General features: G+C 31.8%; 1 protein-coding gene across 2 annotated transcripts in view; it reads left to right on the forward strand.

Moving 5' to 3' along the window:
- LOC127711653 (potassium voltage-gated channel protein Shab-like) overlaps positions 1–14182 on the forward strand; it is a 133121-nt gene extending 118939 nt beyond the window's left edge. The window contains exons 6-8 of one of the 2 annotated variants that reach the window (XM_052217773.1): positions 11327–12074; positions 12781–12842; positions 14074–14136. In XM_052217773.1, the coding sequence (XP_052073733.1) occupies positions 11327–12074; positions 12781–12803 (771 nt within the window). In that variant the 3' untranslated portion in view covers positions 12804–12842; positions 14074–14136. Of the gene's footprint in view, positions 1–11326; positions 12075–12780; positions 12843–14073 lie in introns of both variants that reach the window. The other variant, XM_052217780.1, reaches the window with a different exon arrangement.
- The last annotated feature ends 4931 nt before the right edge of the window (positions 14183–19113 follow it).

Below are 19113 nucleotides of genomic sequence, written 5' to 3' on the forward strand. Positions count from 1 at the left end.
TAAATGCTCGTTTTGCTAAACGAATTTTGCCAGAATCTATGGAACTCGTTTCTTACCTGCATCTGAATCGGCTAAATAATTATTTTTTTTGCCTTCTCATTTTATTCGTATTTGTAAAGTTATTGTTTTTGAAAATGGAGACGGTCTCGATGCGAGATAGAGCAGTATCGGTTAATTACAATGTGCAAACATTGAATTGTCTGTTGGAATCTATGTTCATTAAAAAATATTATAACTTCAATTTGTGAAATTACTGTTGGCCACTGTATTTTTAAGACATTGTTGATTTCCATGTATTTTTTGTTTCATTAACAGCGTTATCTTCTTATGTCTTCGTTAGATATACTATAACTTAATATTTGCAGTTTTTCAAACTACTTCTGATATTAAAAGAAATTTTCTTAAAAAAAAACTTAATTGATTTGGTAGACCCCGATGGATACTGATTGAGGCACATAGAGACAGTCATGTCCGTTTGCAGATTTGATGTTATCTGGATAGTTTGTTCTGAGATTTATTGTTCATGTTTTCAAACAATATTCAAACAAGTCCTCACTAAATATTTTTAAATTTTATACAATGTCAATGACCAAAAATATATGTCAAGTGTTGGAATCCACTGTTGAATGGTCTAACTATAGGCACAGATTATGGGTTTCAGTTATCAAATTAGTCCAAGTAATAATTACCCGACGACTGCGTAATACTAGCTGTCATAACACTGTATTACGCTTTCAGATTAATCTCATCTCAAATATAAATATAAATAGATGTTTTTGTTCAGGTTTAATAATCTTGGATGTTTCATACAGTTTCGTGTTAGAGTATTTAATTTCAAATTTGTGGTGTTGATGTCAGCTAAAACATTATTAAGGCTTTGAGATGTATGTAATGTTCTTATACTATACTACTGGGTATACTGTATCGTTGGTAATATCGATCTTTCCTAGCTAAGTGACAGAACGTGACGCGGAGATACCACATTTTACAAGTCAATTCCATTAAAAACATTCGTCAAATTATCCTTTATACGTAGAAAACATATTTTTAATCCACTGACATACGTTGGTTACGTTTCATATAAAAATGATACCCTTATTATCGTTATCATTGGTTTCCAGTGGGTTTAAACCAAATGTGCCTAAATGTTTATTAATTCATTTCTTGTTTCACTCAACCAATGTATTCTTAGTTATCCTTAAGTGCTAGAATGTGATATGTCCAACTGGTTACAATACAGCTATAAACAGAAAAGAGGATACCGTTTATGTGTAATTCCGAAAGACAATTATGGTTCTTATCTGTGTCATTTAGAATTTACCTGTTCTTGGGATGAACATACATTCATCATTATGCGAGAAACACAAAAGCCAAAAAAAAAAGAAAAGATTTGATATAGGATATCATAAAAACAATTTGCAATAGAAGTATCATTTATATTACAATAAAAGTTATCTTTAACAATCTCTTTATAGTATCCGTAATCTTAATTCTGAGTGAAATATTTGTGCATATCTTTACGCTGAAATTTAATAATGTCTAAATAACCACGAAAATGCTAGAATTAGAGTCACTTCTTTACAACTAATAAATGTTGGCTCAAATGGTAAACTATAAAAGATAGGTAGAAACTCGATTGCAGAAAAGATCAGTTATACAAGAGCTACTGAAATGGCAATTATGACTGAAACCGTTGAATGACTCCTTAATGAGTGATTGCCCTAAAATGATGATGTTTGACTGATTTTTTGTGTGTTTTTTAACATGAAGCATATATCATTTTTTCGGTTCTTTCTTGTCCAGCACACTGTCTTAACATTGTTTTGTTGTGTGGATTTAAACTTTTTATAGAGAAGTATTGGCCCCATTTCGTGTTCCTTTGATTGTTATACAAGTTCAACAAATTAGTCCTTGAAATACTGCTGTTTCAATTTACAGTTACTGTGTCTTATATGAAAGAATTTTAGAATAGTCATCTTAAAGTTTGAAAAATTAATTGTATAGTTTACATGTCAGATAATCAATTTTAAAACTTCCAAATCCCTTTTCAAATCCTCCGAATTGCTAAAGCTGTCAACCTAACCAAACACGCTCATCAATCCTTTAGCAAAGTTCATTACCCAAAGATAAATTGATTAAACTAAAAATTAACAATTCAAATAAGTACATTTTAGTGAAAACATTTAAACTTTCTAGAAAAACAGAACCATCACCAAAACATGTAACATATAAGCAACAGATTATTTTATCTTGTGTCAGAGATACAGACACTAGATATAACACTACAAAAGAGGAGAAATATAAACTCATAAATCGAAGTAAATTTAGGCATAAGTATTTTACCGATGTTCAAATATCATAATAATAAAATTGAGAATGGAAATGGGGAATGTGTCAAATAGACAACAACCCGACCAAAGAGCAGAAAACAGCCGAAGGCCCGTTAAGGTATAAAACAAGGAGCACATCCCTGCTAGTGACGTCCTAATACGATGAACATGCACGAACGTAACGTATCGATAAAACTGATATCGTGTTAAAAAAAACCCAAAGACGACGAACAGACAAACAAGTCCACAAAACACAACATAGAAAACTAAAGACCGAGCAACACGAACCTCACAAAAACTGGGGTGGATCTCAGGTGCTAAGAGAAGGTAAGCAGATCTTGGTCCACTAGTGACGACGTCAGGTCGCTTTTTGTAAGTACAATGCAGTAATATGATTAATTTGGTTATGTCATAATTAAGATAAGAGGCCGGGATTGTGGTTACAACCATTGGAACATATCCGTGGTCAGGTATTCCATGACGGTAATAACATCGTGATAGCATGCGGAAAGCTTTCAATTGTTTGATTGATTGATTGTTGATTGTTGTGTAACACAACTTTAAGCAATATTTGCTTTAGCGTGGCGGTCACTTTTTATTGTCGGAGGAAGCCGGAGTGTCTGGACAGAACCACCGATCTCGGAAGGAAAACTGACAATCATGGTAAAACAAGATTGGAATCGAACGCACCTTCCACGTGCGGAGTTTGAACCCCCATCTCAGTGTTGACAGGCTAGTGTTACGGTAGAATAGATAAACTACTTAGACAACTCGGCCGCTAAGGCCCGGTAAACTGTCGAAAAGATGACCTCAACTTTAACATTTGGCAACCTTAGTTCAATTGCGTCCTTGTTAGGCAACCCTCTATCAAATAGGATAGAAAATGCAAGCTCTTGAATATCGTATCAACTGGGATATTTATACTCCATATGCAGGCGTTGCTGGAATATTGCTATATAAAAACTGAAATTTCACTATTTGGGGAGCTGAAATCATTTTTCGCAACCGACCCTCGTTGTCAAATACTAAATGTAATTCAAGATATGAGGCAAACTACCATGGACTCGCTTAATGGCTTTTGACATTTGTTTTATGCATCTCATATTCAGTTTTTTGACTCGCCTGCGACGAAAGTCGCAGTATGCGAGACATAGGTATTACTATCCGGCGGTGGCGGCGGCGTAAACTATTGGTATAAAGATTTATATTTAAGAAGGTAGAAGACCTGGATGCTTCATATCTTGTATACAGATACCTTATGTTACGAAGTTTCCGACTGTCATATGTCCAATGTCCTTGACCTCATTTTCATGGTTCAACGACTACTTGAAAAAAAAAAATTCGAGTTTTTTTTGTCATGTGAATTTCTCACTTATTATTAGTAATAGGACAGCCATATTTGGTATATGGGTTCCTTGCAACGTATATATGTCAGTCAGACAGGGTTCACCTGACCTCGACCTCATTTCATGGATCATTAATTAAGGTTAAAGTTACGTGATTAGGTCCGTTTCTCAAATACTATAATAGCAGGTCAACGATATGTGGTGTATGGAATGACTCTAATGGGTACATGTCAGTCTGGTAGGTTTCATCTGACCTTGACCTCATTTTCATGTTTCATTGGTCAATGTTAAGTTTTTGTGTTTTGGACTGATTTTCAAGTACTATAGGCAACAGGTCAACTATATTTGGTGTATGGAATGATTGTAAGGTGTACATGTCTGTCCGGCAGGTATCATCTGACCTTGTCCTCATGTTCATGGTTCATTGGTCAATGTTAAGTTTTTGTGTTTTGGTCTGTTTTTCAAGTACTATAGGCAACATGTCAACTATACTGAGTGACTTTAAAACGCAACACGCATTTTGTTGATTTTTTTTACCAAATCATGTTTGATCCTCATACAACTACTATTCATGCTTACCATACTTCTTTCTCTTTAAAAAAAATCAACATCTGACTTAATAGTGCTTATTGAACATACCGGATTATTGAAGTCGCACGAATTTCTTGAAGCGAATTTTGGAACCCATAAAAGATTTTTTCAGGTTTTTTTCTTCCTGAAACAGTTCTTCAAATCCTTGGCCACACTTAAATCAGTTAAAAAATGTTGCATCTCCATATTGCCAAGACTGAGAAATAAAAAACTGAATTAGCCCATAAGAATACTGCAAACAGGAAAACGTGAACGCGCGGCAACCAGACAATTTGACGTCAGAAACTCGTCTTACTGTCCTTCCGACAACGATACAGGTATACGGGATTTGTTGATGACCATCAATGACCAGATCAACATGTAGTGACAATGCAACGTCAATAGAATTTGATCTCTCAACGTCATTTGCGAGACATGTTTACGGCCGTAACGTCAACTGCTAATCAAATTGCCGAATGCCATTGCGCACAGATTCATGCCATAAATGTTTCCCATAAACTGAACTGCCAAAGAATAGACTGCAGAAAAACATTTAAAGTCCTTAGATTTCAACCGCTTAACTGCCAAAACCCATTGTAATGGGTGGAACAAAGGCAAAATCAGAACGTGCAAAACAGAACCAAAAACATGCCGAACAGAATTGGTTGACCTCTCTGACAATCATTTTGACGTTTGTTACAGGCAGTCATTGCTTTTGACGGTGACACATTCATTAGTAAGGGGAAAACCAGGGTTTCAGTGTATACCACATGAATTGAACATTAAAAATGACGTAATCAATTCAACTTTCGAACTGCCAATTTTTTTTTAAACAATGAAGTAATGAAAAAAATTTCTGTTTATAAGTTTTTTTTAACAAAAATGATTATTTGAAAATGGGAATTAAAAAGAATAATCTAGTATTGCGTTTCTAAAGTCGGTCAGTATATGTTAGGTGTATGGAATGACTGTGATTGGTACATGTCAGTCTGGCAGGTTTCATCTGACTTTGGTCTGTTTTTCAAGTACTATAAGCAAAAGGTCAACTATATTTGGTGTATGGAATGATTGTAAGGTGTATATGTCTGTCTGGCAAGTATCATCTGACCTTGACCTCATTTTCATGGTTCATAGGTCAATGTTATGTTTTTTTTTGTTTTGTTTTGGTCTGTTTTTCAATTATCATAAGCAATAGGTCAAATATATTTTGTGTTTAAATAAATTGTAAGGTGTATATGTCTGTCTTGACAGCATTTATCTGACCTGTGTTTCTGTGATGATTTTAGTTACACCTTTCTCTTTAAGACTTTCAACATAAAATCAATGGTCAGTAAAGCAGGCGAGAAATTTCGGCCTAGCACTCTTGTTCATAATTGTCCCTCTTTTCTCTCTCTCATTATTTTTCTCCTGCAATTGTGAGTATAGTAGTTTCCACATTCGTGTGTAGCGTGAGCATTAGCTTAATAAAACTTGTGATATTTTTGATCATTTTTTCTGATACTCCGTCAGGTATAAGATTGTTTTTGATGTACCATATAGACAAAAGAACTTAAGACAATATATAGTAATGGATTTATCTTTGTCTAAGTTTCATTATGACTTGTTCTTTTCTTAAGCATTTTCTTTTAAGTCGAAAAGTGTTAACATCATGCAACCAAACCATTTACTTGCTGATGAAAAGTTGTCATGCAATATCATTTATCATATATCTTTTCATCATTTTCCAATAGATCCATTAGTTGCTTGCATTCTTTATTATTTTCTGTATGATTATTCGATTTAGTTTTGAAAATAAACCATTATGTCTATATTGTATTTCATTTTCCATACGTTTAGCACTCAATTGCGCGTAGTGCAGAACCGGCTTATAGTATATCGAGGACACCTAATTTCTCATACTAGAGTTGCTTACAGATTTTTCATTATGAAACTTTCTCTAGTCTCTATTGTTTAAGAAACATGTGTAACCCAGGCGTTTGGATCTTGAATCTATTTACTTTTTTCTTATTATGCTGTTTTTCATTTCTGTATTCTGGTAATTTTTATGTTTTTGAATGTGTTCTTGTTGCCTTGATATTTAGTTTATTGGTTTGTTGATTTTTCATCTTTCTTTTAAGTTTTTGATTCCTTTTGTTATATTCTTTCTATTTTGCCATATTGTAGTCTGTCTGTTTTCGACTTATCACTATTCAATTTGATATATTATTACACTTTCTCTATTCTTTTGGCCATGGTGTTGTATCATTTTTTCGACTTATTAGGGTTAAGCCTTAGTCGTAGTTGACACATTTTTTTGTTTTCAATTCTCTTAAACTTCGATCTTGATTTTGCTTTCTAACTATATTTTTAGCACCACTGATGAGTTTAATGTATACGAAACGCGCATCTGGCATACCAAAGTATAAGCCTTGTATCTAAGTCGAATTTGGATTTTCGGAATTTTTGGTTTTCAATGTTCTTCAACTTCGTTTTTTATGTGACTTTCCTACTGTTTTGATTCGAGAATAAATGATGAGTCTTATATAGACCAAACGCTCGTCTGTCGAAACAAATTAAAAAGCTATTTCTTGGATGAGTTTTTTTACTTTTTAGTAAGTCCTGTTTTGTTGTAGATTTTTTTATTTAATTGATTTCACTATATCGGTTTCACAGAATAACATTAATCAAACCAAATATAAACAGGACCATAAAATACCATATCAGACGATACATGTATTAGTTAAAAGAAAGTACTGTATGCGTTCATTGAAAGACCATGTTTTCTTGCATTCCAATAAAATCCTTTTGAATAAAAGGAGATGTGGGGTATAGGGATAATAACCAAAAGACATCTAGAGGGCAACATACAATTTCAAAAATTCTCCAAATAACAGAAAACATTAACGGTAACTTTTGACAATTTACTTGACTATGGGAAGGCACACGAAAATAGTGTGTGGTTAAACTAGTTCTTAAAAACTTTATTCAATAGATTTCGTATAGCAATGTGATCAATATTGTTAGAAAGCAAGATCGTGTGCAGCGTCTGTTATAAAAGAGCAAAAACAATTTAAAATGCATGAAAATAAGTTAATTGTGTGTTTAAGTAACTGCAGGCGAATAATATTTATTCATAGAAATATCAAGTATAAAGATAGATCGTTAATAAATTGATTACCTGTCTAAAAATCTCATTAAAGATTATAATTTGGACATCAGACGCGCGATTCGTCAGCATAAGACTCATAATTGGCGCCAAAGCTTACACCAACCACAAAGGTCAAACAAAATACTCTTAAACTTACAAATCTTGTTAACGTAAAATATATAGCATGACTTACCTTTTCATCATCATCATTATAATTTTTAATATTATATTCATTAAAGTTGAAATACATACACCCATAGTAAGTCCTAATACATTTTGTAAAATTTAAGATACCTTTACAACTATAAACAACTGTCATACAAGTAGGAGGTTTAGCTAGCTATAAAATCAGGTTCAACCCACTATTTTCTTCGGAAAATGCCTGTATCAATTTAGGAATATTGCAATTGGTTTCCACTTGTTCCGTTGATTGATAGCGTTTGATTTTTTTCAGTTTTTATGGACTGCCTCTTGTTGAGTTTGCATTGGTATTTTTATGATACTTTTTTACATGCAATTCATTATGAATTATGAATTGATGTTTCATGAAGCTCAAGACCCAGTTGTTTGTGGTGGGGATTTTCTCAACACAACAGTCAAAACAATTTCATGACATTTTATTTTAAATTCGGATACAATTTATGTCAGATGTGTTTGACAGATGGTAATTCCTGTATATTATTTACCTTCAACAAGAAACGTTTATCTTCAACTCAGCAATACAGGTTTATTAAAAATTTAGGGGTCATCAGTAATATGTTTATATCATTCGAAACACTTACGGTTCTTCTACAATGTTTTGAATTGTTTAGTCTTCTATGCATGCTCGTCACACTAGTAATTGATTTGGCTGTCAAGCTATTTTCATTTGACGGCCACTGATGAGATTCGTGCAGATAAAACAGCGTCTGACATATTAAATTATAAGCCTGGTATTTTTGAACACTTTTCACCATAGATCTGTTCATCAAAGTACCACGAGAAAGTGACCAAACCATATTACAAGCTATAAATAGTTCCAGTTCTATACTAGTATTGTGAATCAGTTATTGTTGTTCAGTCTTTAGTTTTCTATGTTGTGTTTTGTGTACTATTGTTTGTTTGTTTGTTGGTCTTTTTCTTTTTTAGCCATGGCGTTGTCAGTTTATTTTCGACTTATGAGTATCTTCCGCCTCTCTTTTACTTTCCTGTTATTACTCCTTCAGAGTCCTGTACAGGTCTTCGTGTGATGATCATATATCTTTGCCAGCTTTCATTTTCTAGTAAGACATACTCAGAATCTGGTATAAGCTGTGGTGTTTTTAGATTATCTCGGATTTGGTCAGAAATCCGTTTTTTAAATCACATATCATTGTTACCTCTGTCTATGATGTTCTAAATGATCATTATAAATATGTTAACATGTGGTCTGAATTGCGTTTTCCCCCTATTATTTTCTTGTATCCTTGAGGTTATTATCATTGATCAAGCTGAAATTTGAACAAAAATACACTTTCACTATCTTTTTAATATCATTGCATATTTTGCAACACCAGTTTGTAAAGAAGCGAATAAATACTTAAGTAGGTGATAACTGCATAGTGTTTCAAATGTCGTTGTCTTATATATGTACTAAATTCAATTGTGAAAAACAAGATTAAGAAAGAAAACAAAAGTAATATGTTTACGAGCTTTGTGTATTGCTTTGAATGAGAATGTTTAAAATAAAATGACAACTTGAATTAATAATTATATTGAATTCACATCTATAAAACGTTCTTTATAAAGATTAAAGGGGCATTAGCTACGAGATATAGACAAAAATAAGATATGATTTTTTTTTCTTCAATCATTAATGAAAGTGAAATAGTGATATAATAATTCGCTTTTAGCAGCCAGTTTGGTTCAGTTTTGTCAAAATAAGCAAAGAATATCGCTAAAAAATTATTCACTTGCAAGTGAATAATTCGACCTCATTAAAAACGTATTCATGTGAACTTCAATTGAACCCCTTAGCTAGAGATGGGTTACGCATGAAATAGGCGTGTTCAGCTATTAAAAAGAAAAGAATGTCAATATTGGAAGTGAAGCAAGGGCTAACCATTTGGTTGACTGATTCGATCTACAAAAACTCATTCTTGTACAGGTAAAAACGATTATAAACATATGTTTTAAACCTATAATATGAAATCAAACAAACCCGCGAAAAATCCAATTGCACGAGTTCGATATCTATTTATATCTTTGTTTATGTTTATATCCGGTTATATGACCGTCGGCAGTCTTCGGAGGTCACCTCGATTGTTAATTAGATGGCGTCTAGACTAAAATACACACAAAATGTTGATACATATTATCGAGTCCGTGCATCGTAAATTGATTAATTTAGACTTTTTATAATTTGGATATACGTTTTAGTATGTTATAAATCAATTACGAGAATTTGAGTCAAATCGCTGAACACTAATTTGACAGCTAATGCCCCTTTAAATATTTGTAATAACCTTTATCATTTTAGATGAATATTGTTTTTTCGTCATGAATTCTACTGTGGAATACATTTCACATCCAATCTTTTATGGTAATAATCATTACAAAGCTCAAAAATGTCGGCATTCACCTCAAAAGCTAACCAAACCTTTAAACAGACTTATTCAAAAGGGATATAGTTACGATACTGTTGTCAGGTCATTGAAGATGGCATATTTTGGTATTAATATTGATTCACTCATAGGGTCTTTGCATCAGAAATAAACACATTTGTTCTAAAACCAGTTGTTGGCATAATACGGGTTATGTTCTTCTCATATATTTTATGATGGTATGATACTAAACCCATAACGGGAGGGATTGTGCTTGATTTTCATATGATGAAGACATAATCTTTCAATCAGTTTAATTGAAGTCTGGAGCTAGCATGTCAGTAACTGCTAGTAACTGCTAGTAGTCCTTTGTTAATTTATGTATCATTGTCATTTTGTACTTCGGACTCGGACTTTTTTAAAACTGAGTTTTACTGTGCGTATTGCTGTGTGTTTGTTTATTCTACATTGGCCAGAGGTATAGGGGGAGGGTTGAGATCTCACAAAACATGTTTAACCCCGGCGCACTTTTGCGCCTGTCCCAAGTCAGGGGCCTCTGGCCTTTGTTAGTCTTTTATGTTTTTTTTAATTTTAGTTTATTTATATGTTTTGGAGTTTAGTATGACGTCCATTTTCACTGAACTAGTACACATTTGTATTATTAGAGGCCAGCTGAAGCCTGCCTCCGGGTGCGGGATTTTCTCGTTGTGTTGAAGACACATTGGTGGCCTTCGGCTGTTTTCTGCTCTTTGGTCGGGTTGTTGTCTCTTTGACATATTCCCCATTTCCATTCTCAATTTTATATCTTTCTTACAGTATCTACTATCTATTTTGACGAGCAAAAAAAAAAACACCACAAGTTCCAAATATTTACAACTCTATAAAATGCTTTTATTTGCTATTAAAAATTTTAAGTTTGGGTCGAAATTTTGATTATGCTTTTTTAATTAGTTTCTGCCAACTGTTAACCGAATGCATTTGTTTTTATCCAACAGTCAATGAACCAGTTCGTTATTTGCGTGTTTAGAAAATACGTTTGCTATTCGTGTGCATCATGCTTTTGTATTCATCATTTTCATACTAGTTATTAATTAATGTTTTCGCACTATATATGACATGTTATGGTGACAAAGTTATCTTGCATGTTGTGACAAGGCATGATGTTTTATGATTTGACAAAGAGTAAGTAAATTATAATCTTCATTCTGAAAAAAGGTCGATTTTAAAACAGCTTAAAACCCATAAAAGATTTGATTGAGAATTAGAAAATTGATTTACGTAGCCCTTCTACTTAGAACATATATATGAAGAATAAAGTAAAGCGTCACGCCTTGTCATACTTACATAACCATGCATATATACTAACACAATACCTCATTTAATTTGCTACAGGAACCAGTGCAATATCAACCTACTGCTGATAACAATAATATCACACGGTGCACAATTGAAATGAAGACAATAGTTAGACAAAACAGTAACACTAGTACAGATACTTACAATAGTTGTCTGACTCAACCACCGAATAGTCCTCTTAACAAGTCGCCAGGCAAGGGCAATATTTTATGTAGTCCCACATGCAAGACATTGTGTGGGAAAATTTCAAATGCTCAACATAATTTATATATAAATCCTATGGATGACTCCGATTCTGGTATGGAAACTATAAATTCCGAATTAAATGACCTTACGGGTATTTGTGGTAAAAGTACATTAGAGAAAAAAGACTCTGAGCAGCCACTAGTTGTAAATGCATTTTCTGATCCGCCAATTAGCCAATCGAATCAAGTGATACAAAAATTGAATGAAGGTTTCACCACAACATGGCAGCTATATCCAAATCCCCAGCAAGAAGATGTTAGGCCTGAAATTAAACCGCCTAGCACTGTTCCACTTGGGAATCCGAAAAGGTCTAGCCTTAAGAGACACAAATCAGAGACCAATGAAAAACATCCTCATTTTAGTGATATTAAAGAACGCAGCTATTCATCAACAGACAATCTTCACTCGGAATGTACATCTTCAAAAAACAAAAGTATTAAATTTAGAAAAGCTGTATCTTTGGCAAGCAGACTTCATTCTAGTCCTTCAACAGGAAGAAAACTTGCAAATTATCACCTCATCGCAAATCCACAATCAGGTAAACACATTGTTGTCGTAAATCTTTATATAACTTTTTTTTCTGTCTGTGTTTTTGTAGACTAGGCAAGCACAACAATGTTAGAGAAGATTTTTTTTTCTTCAGAAAGGGACTCATGTTTTTTTTTAAATATAGCATACTTCACAAACTACAATAAGGACTATTTTTGACAAGAAAGATAGCAAAGTAATATTTTCCTGTAAAAGCATTGAGGCAATCTGTACATTTGTTTGAGGTTATTCTTTAAGGGGAAAATGTTTTTACTTACAAAAGCACAATTAGCAAGAAACAACAGATGTATTTCTCTTCTTATTCTAATCCCATCGATGCAATTTGTACTAAATATATAAGACGAGCCTTCACCTTGTAAATACAACCAGAACGACCGTTAAAAGGGGGGTTTGAGTGGAAACCTTTATCTTTGTAGCAAAATTTTTCTACCTTATAAATTATGAAAGACTCGTACTCTAAAGACTAAATGGCAAAATTCTAAAAAGATCATAGTCGGAATGCGTGTTGATAATACACCTGTATATGCTGATTGTTATTATTTCCTGCACCTTATATATATATGTGTATATATATAGACTAGCTTGCACACTGAGATAGATAGTTTGCACATTATTTTGTATGTTCTTTAGACACGTTTTGGAAAACACTCATAAATTTTAAACCTATTTGCATGCTGAATTATTTTGTCTTTCAGACGAAACGTTTCTCCTTTACTGAGTGAAGAATTCCAATGCCGATGAAAAAGACAGATTTCAGGTGCGATACATTGGTGTGACCTGTGCTGCATATAAAATCCACAATCTACCCACCATCATCAACTTTCGCTTTAATTAGCTTTTACCTAGCTTTTGGTCCTATTTAGTTCGTTCCATGTTTTATGTTCTTTGTTTTATCTTCCTTTTTCACTCTGATGGTTTAATGTTTTTTTTTTAATATTTATTTTAACTTCAATTTAATATAGCATATATTATGACTTGTTTGCAAGTTACAAGTGTTTTTTATACGTTTTTATAAATTTAGTTTAAATATACTAGCTTACAACTTTAATTTATTCCAAATATTTATGGTATATAGTTAGAAAGATTTAGAATATGATAAATTAGTTTCTCATTTTATCCATAATAAAGAAACGTAATACTTTTCTAGAAATACAGCAACAACATAAAGAAACTAATGTTAAGTCTGGGATAAGAATTTTATATATAAATATATATGAGCTAAGTGTATTTCTGTCCCAATATACAATATGTCAAACATTCGGTGTGTTGACTTTCGCTCCATTTATCCCGCTTATTACTTGGTCACACCAGTGTTTGCATATCCCTGAAATCCTTGTTTCTTTCTTTGTCTCAGTCTTAGTTCATTATGCTTTTGCTTTTGTTGCAATAATTTTGCACTTACTTTCTATGCGATGCCATGGATATTAAATAACGTTTGAAAACTTGCTTTCTCTACGATACTATGGATAAAGAATATAGTTCGCAGGCTTACTTTAGATGCGATATTATCAATTTCTTCCTGTTTAAAAGAAGTATTAACAGATTGATGACGTCAATTTACCAAACGTGAGTTGGTCTCCACTTTGTTTAAGATTTGTATTGCTTGTGGTTTCTCTGAAAAGTTTGTATAGGAAAAAAAACTCAGTTTTATTGTTGATGCTTTAAACGTGAAATATTTAGAAATGAAAAAAATTGTAGCAAAGGCATTCATTTGGTACATTCGAATACTGACTATTATGGACTTAGGAATATTAGTAAAATCTTCATAAACATCTCCAAAGACATTATATACACTGTGTTAAGAAAACACACACAAAGAACATTAACTGTTACAAAATTTGCCGAAAGAAGAGAGGTTAATATAACACAATCGATATGAATTCAAATGTTCGAATTTGCTATAAAATTAATTTTTAATGTAAACTGCATTAGATGTTTTTGTATTTGGCTATAGTGAGGCTTACTACTCATTTCATTTCCAATTTCAGGAACATTAGATATGGACAGAGTGGCAAAAACAAAAACACGAAGCTGCAGTAGCTCCCCTTTATTTGATCAGCCACCGACAAAGAAAAAATCAATTTTGAAAAAGGATGACCTTCAGAATAATTTTCCTTCAACAGATAAATCGACGACGAACGACGATGACGTTTTTCTTCCTGACAATAATGTCAATTTTCAACAAACAAATTCTAACATATTTTCTGATTTAAATCAGAGTCCTGTTAAAGATGGCAATGACAACAATGGGAAGTATTTGGCGAGTCCCAGTTCTCAAATATCAACAGAATTCACTGGAAGTCAAAGCATCGGAGATTTAGAATTCAGTGACAGTATTGCAAATCAACATAAATTATCAAATTGGCAGTGTGATGGTCAATCGTGTCAGAACGATACAAGTCCATCGGACAATTTAGATGTAGACGAAAGTATATTAGGCTCAAATTCTTGTGATCATTCTCCTTCTGACATGAGTTTTTCTTCTCATAATTTTAACAGGTTATCTCCTCTTGACAATGAAAACCTGGATGCAAAATCAAATGCTGACCAAAGGGATTTTATATATTCCAATTCTAATCAAAGTACCGTAGTACCTATAGATGCTTTAATTAACAATCTCAGTAGACAGCATTCTGGAGACAGTGGCAAGGACCAATATACGTCTGCGAATGCAAGTGGGTGACGGAATGTGTATACTAGAAATAGGTACATTATCTTAACCAATAATATATAACGTATAATATAACTAAACATAAAACCTCTAAAGATGAATGCATATTACATAACAGTACATGTTATTCCAGGTAACTACAAAGAATCAGATATCATTGTTGATCGCAGGTGGTATATATTGAAGATCTATGAATTTGATCTGTGTCTGTCTCTTTTTCTTATTTGTGCATTCAGTACTTTCCGAAAGACACAATTTTTGTATACCATTATTCGTGTTTCCAATACAAATCTCATGATTCTAGATTCAAATAGACAAATATAGAGGTGACCACAGTCGGAATCGCATACGGAGTTAGTCCACGTACGTAGATAGGATAACATCTTCGGTCATGTGATTCTAGATTCAGACCGAGTAATAAGTGCCACATGATTAGTGATTAATTGATTAATTTGTTGGTAAACATCCTGCGGCAAATTTACGGAATTTCTTCCCATGATTTATATATATTTTGCCATCCGCTCTACTGTTACATATATTCAAGACTCTAACATGGTATGAGACATTTTCGAATTTTGAACGTGCTACTTCACAAGTTACAAAAAAGGACAGCAGGCATATTATTCTAACCTCGGGAGGATAAAATTAAAGTCTGTTTTTTAAGTCGGGAACTCTTATTAATATCAACATTTCATATACGTATATATATATCTGAGATTATTGGTCAAAATTTCATGAAAATCAGTATACAAATGAGTTCAAAATATCTATTAGAAATTTATTAATTCTTTAAAATATATATCGAGAAAAAAAAATAGAAAAATGTTTTTTTTTTAAGTGAACGACGAACTCGGTAATAGATAATAAAATTCCAATGAGTTTACCGAGTGGCTTCCGATTACTCGGAATTCACCTTATTTTTAGATTCACTGTAACTTTCATTTCACAAATCTCAATAACTTATTCATATTAATAACCTAAAACATTTTAATGCCCCAGTTCAGAAATCGTACAACTAATACGTCAAGCATTTAGACCTTAATATTAGAGTTAAAGAGCACCTCAAAATGAATACTAGTAAGTCGAATGCCAAGTCAATGAATGTTCATTCTAACACTCAAGTAGAACTTCGAGTGATGTTGACGAGTATTTAGGTTGCCAGAAGAGGTCGTTAAAAATGATTCTGCGTATTGTTGATATACTTTCATTACTTTTGTCATATAGACACATGATTTGTCTGATATATTTGTGACATAATACGTAAACCATTTATTTATACTTGTAGATATAAGAAAGCAACCTTGTAAGTTGGAAATGAAGAAGGAAAACAGTACTTTAAATGTAGATAGCAGCATTTGAAGTTATGTGACTGCAAATAGTCAACATACATGGAACAATTGAGTGTTTACTATCGGATAGTTTTAGGATGTTTCAGCTCAGAATATTAGGTTTTTGAACCCATTGTCTTTGACCGTTTGCTAATTACGGTATTTAATTTCGATCAGTATCATTTCCCTTAGACATCCATAAACACTTTAAAATAAATCTTTTCAAAAATCGTGTTTTATTCCGTTAGAAAGAACAAAAAGTTACATTTGTATTAGTCAGGTTGAAAGGTCAATCAAGTTCAATAAGGTTACACTATTGAGTTTTATCCTGAAACTAACAGTGGTCGTATATGAAGTGATATAACTTTGATATTTTTGTAAATATAAAGAACGTAAAATTATGAAATAGTAACTAATCATTTTTATTTGAAGTTGATAAATCGCAACTTTTCAACATAGGCCAAATCGTCGAATGATAAAAATGTGAAATATTTTTTTAGTATTTGAGTTTTGTCATTAGATTTTCATTGGTATTGCCAAAAATATATATACCTAATATGGCATTTTACATACTATTGGGTAAAGTTTGACCACCTTTTTTCTTTCCTTTTTTGAGAAGGTGACTGATGATTATTTTTCTTACACTTTATAAACGTCATTTCTATTCGAGCTGTAAAGCTGGTAGGATAATTGCATTTTTCAAGTATTTTCATAAGAAGACTATCACTTTGGATATCGCACACCACTGACGAGAAATATATTTCGTAATGCCAATTTATGGACCATAAAATTTAATTCTATGTCTTGTAATTATGTATTGATATAAAACCTCTTTTATTAAATGCGAAGTTGATATAAAGAATAGATTAGAAGTCTATTGATTAATTTTAATGGATCTTATTCATTTGAAGAGTAATAATGTTGAAATAACAGTGAGAATCAAATAACAGACAATGAATTGAACAATCACTTAGATACAGTGTGTATGAGATCATCATACTTAAATATTTATAAAATTTCCAAAACTTTTATAGATTTCTCATTTCAATTGTGCATAAAAAACGTTTTTTTCTCTACAAAACTGGGCATAGTGATATCTCTAGTACGATGATTACCGCTATTATCAGAATTTGTAAGAATAATACCCATTTAGTTGTGCTTTATTGAACATACATTTGTGAACCTTTAATCTAAAAAAGTCACTGAATAGTATAATAACCCTTTTTCTTGTTGATTTTTTATGAAGGCTCCTACACCGCTATGTATATATCCTACATAATTATGCTTGTGCAATTAGCATAATTTACATTAGATGAATATGGAAAGTGTATAGACAGTTTATTATAAATTCTACATAAATGTCATCGTGGTTTCAATTTTTGTACCATTTAGGGAGAACAGCATGGCAGGCTGTATTTATATTTATTCAACTTAAAATATCTCATTTACTTTATTAGATGTCTTTACTTTCAAAAGTTATCTTACAAAAAGTTTTAAGGCATCTCAAATTATTTCACAGGTTATAAATTAAGGCAACAGTAGTTTATCGATGTTCACATCTCGTTAATCGATTAAGAAGACACAAAACAAGGTAACAAACAAAACTTGAGCGAATCGCATGAACTCCAAAATGAGCGAGATTTGAATTGTTGAAGGGTAAACGTCTCCGGATATGCATGCATTATCCGCCATGAGAATTCACACTCCGTCAAAAAGTTAAAAAAAATAATAAAAGATATAAGATATCTTGCAAATTAGATATTTCATAATGTATAATTGATACCTCATATTTTTTTTTCATTTTTCAAGTGTTTTATATATTTTATGAGATACGTGTATATCAAATATGATTAAACTCATCATAGATACCAGTATAAAAAAATATAACACAGGTAATATATCTAATAACAAAAGTAAAATATAAAGAAAAAAATATCTTATTTTCTTTAAAAGATTTGCATAATATATCTATGATATATTTTGAATAATTGATAAAGATCTTTGATAGAATTTATATTATATCTTGTATATTTATTGAGATGTCGAATAAAGAAAAGTTTGTAAGATATCTTTTGTTTTTATAGGATATCTTATATAATTTAAAATTTACAATTGTCTCATATAATAACTAGGATATCTTATAAAGGGAAGTTTATATGATGTCTTCTATTTTACAAGATATATTTTTAACTGTATTAATCTATTATAGGATAGCTGATATCTTATTAAGTATATGAGATACCTTAAACTTAAATATGAATATGGCGTGCCATTTATCATACGGTGCTACGTGTGTGTACTTAGGAATACTTGTTTCATATTAAGAAATCTAGTCCCAGCTTTTTTAAAGAGGAAAAATATTGCATTGATTGTTAATATCTATGATATTATAAAACATATTTATGTATAATTCTTAAAGATATTGTTGGCATTACTATTACTGATAAAAAATATATTTTATATTACGATCACTTATTAGTATCTTGGGCTTACTCTTGAATCCTGGATGAAAACAATAGAATACTGAACACTTGCCTGTAGTCAGATTGTGATTTTTTAGCTGTGATATTATAAATAAAACCAAATATATGATGGTTTATGAAAATAGGATGGATTATTATAAGTTTATTTTGAACAAGTGATATGAAAAGTTATTGCTGAAAGTTGCCAGCTGTTTGTATTATGAAATATGATTTTCTTTACCAATTCTCCGATGATGGCCGATTTCAATTCCTAGATATAGAAATACACATTTGCCTTATTTTTGAATTTTTTTATATTTTTTTTTATTATCTTAGTTCTAATGTTTTGAGTAGCATGTTAATATTTTATTCGAAAATATTGTTTTGTTTATTAAACTAAAAGATATGATGCAGTTTGATTTGATTGTTTATATATTTATTTGTTTTAGTTCAATTTTTTACTCGACCTCGTCTCGTTACAATTTGTTTTGATTGTTATGTGATGCTACCACCTTTTTTACAATTGTCTCTTGCACTACTGTTGTTATCTTGTATATAAATGTTTTT

The sequence above is a fragment of the Mytilus californianus genome, unplaced genomic scaffold (genome assembly GCF_021869535.1).
Source record: "Mytilus californianus isolate M0D057914Y unplaced genomic scaffold, xbMytCali1.0.p SCAF_1, whole genome shotgun sequence".
NCBI classification, from domain to species: domain Eukaryota; kingdom Metazoa; phylum Mollusca; class Bivalvia; order Mytilida; family Mytilidae; genus Mytilus; species Mytilus californianus.